The following is a 10740-nucleotide window of genomic DNA, read 5'->3' on the forward strand; positions in this document are numbered from 1 at the left end:
TGTGAACTCCCGGGGCTAAGTGAGCCAGGAAGAATAGCAGTTTGCGTGTGTGCATGCATGGTGTGTGTGTGTGTGTGTGTGTGTGTGTGTGTGTGTGTGTGTGTGTGTGTGTGTGTGTGTGTGTGTGTGTGTAGGACAGAAATCAACATTAAGACTCCTCCTCCTCACTTCTTGCCTACTGTTGCTTTGTTTCAAATTGGGGCTGTGGGTAGGGTTGAGGCCTCATTTGCTGTTCTCCATCCAGTCTGTTCAACGATGTCATATTTGTTCCGCTGGAATCTGGGCGATCATGTTGGTGACACTTTATGGGTGTAGAGAGCAATCAGTTGTGCAATGCCAAGTTGTCAGCACTGGAAACATACATACATACATACATACATACATACATACATACATACATACACACACACACAGGAAGCATCATACAGACTGAACAGGTTATATTTAGGAATATATGTGTGTTGAATATATACACATGTGTGCAACAACAATTAGCTTTTTGAAGAGACCGTGAATTTGGAGGAGAACAGGGAAGAGTATGTGGGAGGGTTTGGGGGGAGGCAAAGGAAGGGAGATATGTTGTAATTAAATGATAATCTCAAGGCCTTGTAGTGGAGGTATACACTTTTAATCCCAGCATGCAGGAGGCAGAGGCAGGAGGATCTCTGTGAGTTCAAGGCTAGCCTGATCTACAAAGCGCTCTCTCTCTCTCTCTCTCTCTCTCTCTCTCTCTCTCTCTCTGTGTGTGTGTGTGTGTGTGTGTGTGTGTGTGTGTGTGTGTGTGTGTGTGTGCTCAAAAGAAAAACAAGGCTGAACCTGAGCTCACAGATAGGATTTTGCTGGTCAGCCAGTAAAGCCCTGGAATCTGCTTTTCTCTGCCTCTCCCACACTGAGATTGCAGCAGGACTGCCAGCCACACTTGGCTTTTTTAAACTTGGGTGCTAGGGATCATATGCAGGTCCTGCTATACAGCAAGCATGTTCTGTCCTGAGCCATCAGCACTGCCTGAGATAGCATTTTCTTTTTTCAATATTAAAGATGAATTGACACCACAAAAACAACAGCACCCAATTCGGTGTACGATAATCTGGAATGAAATGGGAGGGGAGCGCTAGAGGAGGGTTCCAGGTGTTAAGCAAAAATGTCAGGCGTGGCATTATGTGTGGACAACGTACGCTTGCACCTTCAGATAGTGGGCGAACCTCTGGGGCTGGAGGACTGGTAGAGATGAGACTGCCTGGGGTTGCCATTACTCCAAGCTTTAGTGGCTGAACCTAAGCCTTCAGGACTACGGCATCCTCTCAACTGCTATTCCTTCAGGCAGTTTCCAAAGAAAGCTTATGGCTATAACCACCATCAACAGACCGGCACATTTGTTTTCAAACTTTCACACTACCACTCCTCTGCTTGCTGATTAGATTTTCAACTGCTCAAAGCACAGACAGGAACAAGAAAACTATCCACTTTGTATCCATCACATATCAACACAGCCTGAAGAGAAGGAGCTGGTTTTGAGGGGTAAAGCGCTCACTGGTAGAGCGCTTGCCTAGCATCTGTGACACACTGGGGTCAGTTCCTAGCATCTCACAAGAAGGGGGTGGGTCAAACAGGCCCTCTTTTGTCCCGGATGGAACAATTCTTTGGGTTGAACCTTCCTTTGGTTGAGGAAAATGCAGTTATTAAGATATTAAATACTGGGGTTGGAAAGATGACTTTTAAGAGCTCTGGTTGTTCTTCCAGATGATATAGATTCATTTTCCCGCAACCACGTGGTGATAACTCTCGCTTCTGGCACTGCACACACCTGGCGCACATGCAGGCACAACACCATATTATAAAATAAATATTTAACACATTAAAGGTATTAAATGTTAAAAAAAAAATCCCTATGAGTGTGGGACATTTCAGACCTTGAAAGAAGCAGTAATTTCTCTATGCAAAGAAACAGCGCATTTGGCTCAAGGCAAAAACAGATATGACATCTGTAGGAAGAAAATACATCGATCAGCTAACTTTCTTAATTGCTTGATTTTCTTTTTGCACTTGTTCATCTAGGGCTTAATTCTTGAATGTGGTCAAATTTTACTCGGTCACTTTTCAACCACTGAAGTGTTTGGAGAATGGGGTGTAAGTCTCAGGGATTTGGCTTTCTCTTCAAATAACTTTAACAAAGTTTAGAAAACAGAGCTATTTCTTTCACTGTTCTTTGAATTTGAACCGACTCTGAGTGTCTCCTTTTCTCTAGACCTTTGCCCTTTGAATTCAACTAGCTTTTTAAAGTGCCTGACACAAAAAACTAACCACCCACAATAAACTAAACAGGAAAAAAATGTTTTATTACACAAGTTAGAGCTGGAAGAGGGTGTCCTTAGAGATCAATATACAATTCCTTCCATTTAAAAATGGTCATAAAGGCAAACCAGGCATTCAGGAGGCAGAAGCAGGCAGATCTCTGTGAGTTCCAGGACAGCTCGCTCTACAAATTGAGTTCCAGGACAGCCAGGACAGAAAGTCTCTCAAAAAACAAAACAACAAAAGAAAGGTGAAGCCAAAAGAAGTTAACTGCAAGAAACAAACTTGCACACACTACCAAGAAATTTCCTCTCTCTCTCTCTCTCTCTCTCTCTCTCTCTCTCTCTCTCTCTCGCTCGCTCTCTCTCTCTCTCTCTCTCTCTCCCCTCCCTCCCTCTCGGCCTCCCCCTCTCCTCCCTCCATCCCCCTCCCCCTCTCCCCATCTCCCTCCCCCTCTCTCTTCCTCTCTCAACAGATATGCAGCATCTGTCTCTCTACATAACTCTGGTTGTGTCCAGGAATTCACTGTGTAGACCAGGCTAGCCTCCAACTCCTAAAGATTCACCTGCCTCTGCCTCCCAAGTGCTGGCATTAAAGGCTTGCACCACTACAGCTGGCCCAGCCAACCACTATTCAAATCAAGACTTTTCTGAACCCTGGAGCCTGTTGTGACATAATTATTATTAAGATCCCCACTTTTGCTCTTCTTCATTGCGTAGGCATGTATGTATGTATGTATGTATGTATGTATGTATGTATACTTATTTAAACACCCAGAGCTTTGGTATTCTGAGCAAGTTCTCCACCACTGAACTTTGTCCCCAACTCAGTAAGTCGTTTATTTATTTATTTAGAGACAAAGTCTCACTGTATAGCCCCGACTGGCCTGGAATTCACTACGTAGACTAGGCCTGAACTCATGGAGAGCTGCTTGCCTTTAAGAAGTGATTTCTTAAGAGTGCAGTGTGGGTTTGTGATGAATTTGAGTATTGGTGTTTCAGATATGATCCCATATTTTTGTAATTTCTTAGTGAAATTGCATACCAAACATTACCCAAAAATACAAATATACTCAATTCGACATGCGAGAACTTTAGTAAAATACCAACCAGCCTGCATTAAAAGCCAAACCTCGATACAAACTTAGGAAAATTAGATACTTTATTTATAGCTTAATCACAGAACAATTTCCTTGTTCTTTGAGATGTCAATACATACTAGAATAAACTCTGTAGAATATACAAAAAAATACATACTTTTCCCATGAAATTTTTCTTCAAAATAAATAGAAGGAAACACGTGTGTGGCTGATCCTGGTAATGCCCCGTGTCTGCTTAGGTTTTCAGACTGTTGATTTATTTTTAATCTCTTGAAAGGATGGGGGAGTTCCTTCTCCCCCAAAAGGTCGAGATAAATAATGCATGAAGCGATCCTCCCTCCTGATTTTCCCTTTCCCTTCACATTTTTTCTTTTGATAGAGAATTCAGCCTAAATTTCCACGCTTGCATTCAATCCTTACAAAAGCCTACAAATTATACAATGACTTCTAACCTGGCCCTCTAACAAAACAAGTTTTTCCCCTTATAAATCATAAGAGACAGATGGCAAAACGGAGAGAAAAGGAAAGAGAAGGGCGGGACAATAGGCATTGTGACGAATCTGGGAAAAAAAACAAAGTGCACATCAGAGAGGGAAAGTTTGGTTTGACAGGTGAAATTCCCACAGCCTGCGGACAGCAATGGGAATAGAGCAGATGCCAGCCATTGCAAATGTGTGGATAATATTATTACGGGTAAATTCATTCAGATGCTAAGATACGTTTCTTTCGACTGACATTAACATCTCTATATAAAAATGAAGGTGAAAAGATCACAGGGACCAGTTGCATTCCCTCTGAGAGATTCACACGAACTGCTGGCCGGAGCTTTCCTGCAGCAGCTTCGAGAGAGGGGAGGAGCGTCAGTCTGCTCTGCACACTCGTTAGTTATGGTACTTTTCCTCAGTCTCTTTATAGTCTCACGAAGTCCCCCCCCTCCCAGCCCCGACTCCCACCGCAACCCCGCACGCCATAATCCTCTTTGACCATAAATCCTCACATCTTCAATAAATCAGAGCGGGTCTCCACACCCGAATGAACCAGCAGCCGAGGGGATAGCAAAGGCCACCTCTGCTCTGTGAAGTGGAGTCCGGGGCTTGGAGGCTGGGGGACAGGAGAAAGGTGGGAAGAGGGCCAGGTAGAGGACGAAAGAGGGAGAGCCCGCTGCTCTAGATACAGTCCCTGGCGAGGGGCAGGTGAGGTGCATAACGGTGCTTCTCCGGAGGTGGGGGCTGCCAGTAGTCCACGTCTGACCCGGGGCTAGCGGGTGATAAAGTGCAGCTGTATGGGGACGTGGAGTTGGAGGAGGACGCGGGGCTGTTGGTGCAGCTCCAGGAGGAGGATGGCGAAGGGCTGTCCCCGCTGGCGCCGAGCGCCGCTCCGGGGCTCAGCAGCACCGCCTCGGAGAAGAGCGCCCCCTGGAGGCTGCCACCGCCCGCGCAGTGGTCCGCCAGGCGGAGGGTCTCGGTGAGCGCCCAGATGTAATTGTGGGCGAAGCGGAGCGTCTCGATCTTCGTGAGCTTGGCGTCCTCGGGGAAGGTGGGCAGCACCTCGCGCAGCGCGTCCAGCGCGGCGTTCAGGTTGTGCATGCGGTTGCGCTCGCGGTTGTTGGCTTTGAGCCTGCGGGTCTTCTTGATGCGCTGCACCGTCTCCGCAGTCTTGGCGCCTCGGGAGACGGCCCGTGCGCGCGACGGGCGACGCTTGCACTCGTGCACCAGGCCCAGCAGCCTCCCTGGCCGGCAACCCCCGGCACCCGACGCCGAACTGCCCTGCACCCCCTGCCCCGCTTCCGCCCCGCGCTGCCCACGTGCGGCGCCTGGCCGGCGCACCTCCTCGTCCTCCTCCTCGTCCGCGCTGGAGGACATCGGAGTCAGGGTCGCCGAGGCTGGGGAAGCCGAACCCAGCAGCATCAGTACCTCCTCTTCCTCCTTCAACTCCAGAGTCTCGGACTTGACGAACATCCTGCGAAAGAAGAGGGGGCAGATAAAATTTACTACAGGAACTGGGCGAAGTGTCGCCCCAACAACTCCCGTCCCCCAAGGTGCATCCGCGAAGGTGGCGAAAGAAGAGCTGGAGAGGAGCGCCCCTGGCTCGAGCCACCTTCTGAACGGTCACTTTGGGTCACAGAAGCCACTGCGTCCAGAGCGATGGAGTTAGCATGGGCGGCGTGGGCCTGCGTGGGGACACGGCCTGCGAAGTTGAGAGCCGCGGCGGTGCACACTTACCTACCCCGCTCCAGATGTGTCGCGGTGCAGCTGCTGCTCTGGGGTGTGTGTGTGTGTGTGTGTGTGTGTGTGTGTGTGTGTGTGTGTGTGTGTGTGTCCCCGGGAATGTCCCCGCAGCCCGGAACGGAGCACCGTGTCCTCCGCGCCGCGGGCTTGGCGCTTCCTCGGCGCACCTCTGCGGGGGGCCTCTCTGCTGGGCGACTTTGCCAAGAGCCCCGGCGACCGCGGCAGCCCGCCTGGGTCTCGTGTGTTGTCGTGCTCGTGCGTGTCCGTCTGTCAGTCAGTCCCTGGCCGTGCGGCTGCTGGCACGCGACTCCCAGGCACTCCAGTTAAAGCCGAGCTGCTTGTGGTTCAGTGGCTGCGTGTCTGGCACACGACTCTCCTTAAAACCCCTTATATACCACCAAGAAAACAATCAGATCTGCCCCGGGGCCCCCTCCTCACCTACCCTGCCCCCGCCCTCTCCTCCTCCGCCTGTCCTGCACCCCCTCCCGTGCCCCGCTCTCCCCCTCCAGCTTATTCTTTTCATCGTATTATCATCATTCATTTCTTTCCCTTTCTTTAGTCCCTCTCCCCCTCCCTTGGCCCGGCCATCCATCCTCCTCCTCCATCACCCCCGCCCCTCCGTCCCCCCTTTATCTAATCAGCATAAAATGGTTCTAAAGCTCCTGTTGGCGCTCCAGGCTGCAGCCCAAGCTACCGAAGCCGCGGCGGCGGCGGCGGCGGCGGCGGCGGCGGCGGCAGTGGCTCAAGCTGCGGCTGTTGTCGCCGCCGCTGTCTATTGTGATTGGTGGCTCGCGCTCGGCTGGAGCGTGCCGCTAATTTATTAATGAAAGGAGGTCGCGAGGCGCAGCTGGCCAATCAGTGTTCCCGAGACTCCGGGAGGCCTGCGAGCCACGCGCACCGGAGCCCGCTCCCTTTCAGCAGCTCATTAGGGGCCCGAGCGCTGGGGGCCCATGGCGGGGGAGGGGGCACCCCGACTACTGCTCCCGCCCCGGTCTTCGAGGCAGCAGGGGCTGCCCCTGCCCGGATGCTAGCATACGCGTCCCACCGGTCTCAGCCCGGCCTCACCCGCGACCCGAGCCTCCTCGGAATTAGTGAGAGTCAGAATCCCGGAGAAGGCGGCCGGGTGGTGTTGCCAGCCATCTCTAGGCAGTCTCTTTGGGGCTGTACAAATAGAAAATGGTTTTTAAAACGCCTGAGTCTGATTAGGAAAGGGAAGGGATATGCTCATGAGCCAGGCGGTAGACACTTGGTGAGGGAGAGTGCTTGAGTTCCAGAGAAACTAGTGTATGCCTGGCTGGGTAACATTAGGAGTTCACAGAGACGTCCCCTAAAAGGGGAAATCGGTCGGAGAGCAATAGGTGGGCATTAAAAATAATAATAAACACACTCACATGACACACCCATTTTACCTGAGACACAGCGAGGCTTCACGCGTTGATGTAATTTGGGGGGCTTCTGGTGCGGAAGGAGTTGGGTATCAACAACAGGTTAATACAGCCAAATGATACTTTGAGGTGGCTTCCTGTGTGGGTGGCAAATTCAAGAGGGCTGCTGCTCCTAGGAGCGAGTGGGCCACACTGACACTTGCATGACCTTTGCTCCGCTCTGGGGGGCGTTGTTGAGACATGGGGCCGGTCCTCCAATTCTGCTTTTTCAGTGAGGAAAAAAACAAAACAAAACAAAACCGAGCGGTAGCTCCCTGCTGGACTTGAGAGGAAACTTGTTCTGATTTGTCCCTCCCACTTAGCACCCTTTCCACTGAACCAGAGTCCCAGAAGTGAGTCCTGGGCCGAGTGTCAACTAGGACTGGGACCGGTCGCTCGACTCCATCCCTTAGGATTTTTTTTTTTTTTTTTTTTTTGTGAGGATAAAAGGAGAGTCTTGGGAGGGGCTTCAGCAGTGCACCAGAGCCAAAGAAAGAGATTATCCTCGGGTCTCTGTCTCCTTAGTTTGTAAGGACTGAAAATAAGTTGAATCTCAGACAAGAGTTCAGCCAGTTGGCAAGGTTTGCGTGCGTTTAGTTCCCCCAGAGGGCTACCGAGCAGGACAGGAGAGCGCGGAGTGAAGAAAAGCAAGTTCAGCATTCAGGGGAATGAGCTGCATCTTTGCAGCGCCCCAAACAACCTCCAGTGTTTTCTGTCAAATTGAAATGATTTTCAATTTGCTTTTTGACACCTGTTTTCGTTTCTTCCCCCCTTTAAAAGCCAATTTGCTAACTTTAAAAGCATGATTTCGTCTAGTTCCCGCTAGATCCTCTCAGAGCAGTTTGACTGAAATAATGGAAAGACAGGGGAGACACACTGCCTGCCCTCAACACTATAGCGTCTGGCCCTCTCAGAGACTCTTCTTTTGAGTCTCTAGCTCTGTCTGGAAACTCGCGGGAAGCAGAACATTCTGGAAGGCAAAATGTAGATTTGGAGTGAGCATTGTAGGATAGCCCACATGGTTGCAGGTGCACCCGACCGTATTTTATAAGTAGTTACCATTGAGACCAAACACTTAACCACTCTTCAAATTCCTCCTAAATGAAACCCCACTAAGGGTCTGTTTGGCCTTGGCTGGACGGGTGGGGATTGAAGGAACATGTGGGAGTGGATGCGAGTTTGTGTTTGTTCGTAAACTTGAAAAGAATAAAGGATGGGAACAGTAGGGTCTGATGAAATGATCAAAGACCATTAAAAACAAATACCAGAATGATGAGAGGAACCTGCTGGGTCAGCCTCGGGGATAGCTCCACCTCTCCACAGGGGCTGCCTGCAAGGGAAGACAAACCGGTAAATTAATGCAATCGAAAACAAAGGACGGCTTATTTGGGTATCAGTAGAACTCTATCTCTTTGGGCAAGTTGCTTTTTTCTTTTTTTCTTTTTTTGCTTAGCCAGGCAGTGCTGGGTGACTTAATGGCAAAATATTGGCAGAGGAACATAATCATAATTCAGTTAGAGCTTTAAAGGGAACTTACAGGAGCCCGTGTAGCCTCAGCTAACAATGACGTCAAGCCGAGTCTAACACTTAGTGCCATTGAAGCACGCACAATCGAATCCTTTCATTGCTCCTTAGCAGTACCGAGGTGTCTCAGTCCCCACCTTTTCCTGTCCCCCTGGCATTTTAGGATCCCCTGAGCATGCATATGGCTTCCTTTGACAAACCCACACCTAAAGGGCTGGGGAGATGGCTCAGCACTTCACAGTACTTGTTGCTCTTTCGGAGGACCTGGGTTCGAGTCCCAGCACGACATGGTGGCCCACGACCATCCAGAACACCAGTTCAGGGGTTCTGACTCATTCTTCTGGCCTCCGCCCTTCACTTCTGGCCTCCACAAACATCAGCACATATGTAGCAGATATGCATACATGCAGGCAACACACTCAAACACATAAAATAGAACAAACAGATTTTTAAAAGGACAAATCCACCCTTGTCTGTGGTTTATGGAAATAATGTAAACAGAATTGACTGATGCTGACAAATGGTGAGATAGGATTAAGATTAGCTGCCCATTTCTTTGTGTGGATTTTGTTTTGTTTTGTTTTGTTTTTTTTTTTTGTTTTGGAGAGTACACAATGCATTCCCAAGCTATTAAGAAACCTAGCATTGTGTACATATTCAGATACTGGTATTATCAGTCTCTAAATCATTTAAATATCAAGATGTCGTGGGCTCATAGTTTTCCGCTTTTTGAGTAAGAACCTCCTTGTTTCCTTTAGGCAATGAGTTTGTGTGAGGTCACTGTGTGAAGGAACAGAACTGCTCTCTCGGTGTCTCTGTCCAAGCCTCTCTTTCTAACTTTGAGACAGGGTCTCCCCCTCATAACTTTGACTGGTCTAGAACCCACTTGGTAGACCAGGCCAGCTTCAAACGCTCAGAGATCCACCTGCCTCTGCCTGCTGGATTCTGGGATTAAAGTCCTGGGTTACAAACTCCAACCCTCTCCTATCTCGTAATACCAGAACACTTTTATACAGGTTTCTTACTTTAAGAGTATTATTCAAAAGAAGAAAGAAAGAAAGAAGTCCAAAGACGGGGCGGAGAGATGGCTCAATGGTTAAGAGCACTGACTGCTTTTCCAGAGGTCCTGAGTTCAATTCCCAGCAACCACCTGGTGGCTCACAACCATGTGTAATGGGATCCGATGCCCTCCTCTGGTGTGTCTGAAGACAGCTACAGTGTACTCATATACATTAAATAAATAAATCTTTAAAAAAGAAAAGAAAAGAAAAAGAAGTCCAAAGACAGGCTAACAATACTGTGCAACCCAGAGCCAACCAACCGGTCATGCTCTGGTTGGATAGCGGAATTGTTCCACATTCTGCTCAGTTTTGCTGCGAAAACGAAGAGGCAATTTCGGTTTGTACTCAGCTTTGTGAAAACGTGACCGACGCCAAACATCCTGAGCTAGTCCCTTCCAGCACTCTTTTAACTTAAATAAATTCAAGAGGCACTTGTGTGGTCTGAAAGTTTGTGTAGATGAAACCTGGCTGAAATGCTATGCGAAGGGGGTGGGGAGCGCGTGAATAGACCCGGCGAGAATGGCGACCCAGGGCCGCGCCTGTCCAGAGCGTGAACTGTCCTAAAGGGTCAAACTGTTCATCTTCAGTCCCTCTTTCAGTGGGCAATCCTACTTTAAGAGAACAAAAGCTCAAAGCGAGCTGTTATCAAGAAATGGGAGCCTAGTGATTTAAAATCATCCCCAAGTCTTAGAAAGAAAGGAGGCCTAGTGCGTGTAGCTAGAGAAAAAGTTGAAGTAAGGGGAGGGGTGAGGGGGTGGAGACCTTTAGAAAACCTTTGTTCCTTCTAAGAAGCTTGAACTTTGTGATGGCCCAAAGCCCTAAAGTTTAGGGTAGGTGTCTCTGTGGGGAGGTCAGCACTTCGACCTCACAAGTGGCGACAGAGGACAAATGGTCCAGACTTTCGACAGATGACTACCGGGGCGTGAAGAAGGGAGCCCTTCCTCCAGGGTACTCGTGGCTATTCCGCGACGACGCCAGGAGGGCGCGTGTCTACACTCTGCAGAAACAAACTGCCAAGCTAGCTGCGCAGCCTGAATCCTAACCCTCGATCCGAGTGAGCTGTCCCAAAGGAGGAAAGATGGCGAGAAAGTTAAGTTAGCAAACCCAGAGTA

The 10740-nt window shown here is 49.3% G+C and overlaps 1 protein-coding gene across 1 annotated transcript; it reads right to left on the reverse strand.

The window, feature by feature from the left end:
- Nucleotides 1-4382: 4382 nt before the first annotated feature.
- On the reverse strand, nt 4383-5349 carry Neurog2 (neurogenin 2). The gene has a single exon (XM_032896631.1). The coding sequence runs from the start codon at nt 5347-5349 to the stop codon at nt 4558-4560; it is 792 nt and encodes a 263-aa protein (XP_032752522.1). The 3' UTR covers nt 4383-4557.
- Between the last annotated feature and the right edge of the window lie 5391 nt (nt 5350-10740).

The sequence above is a fragment of the Rattus rattus genome, chromosome 3 (assembly GCF_011064425.1).
Source record: "Rattus rattus isolate New Zealand chromosome 3, Rrattus_CSIRO_v1, whole genome shotgun sequence".
NCBI classification, from domain to species: Eukaryota; Metazoa; Chordata; class Mammalia; order Rodentia; family Muridae; genus Rattus; species Rattus rattus.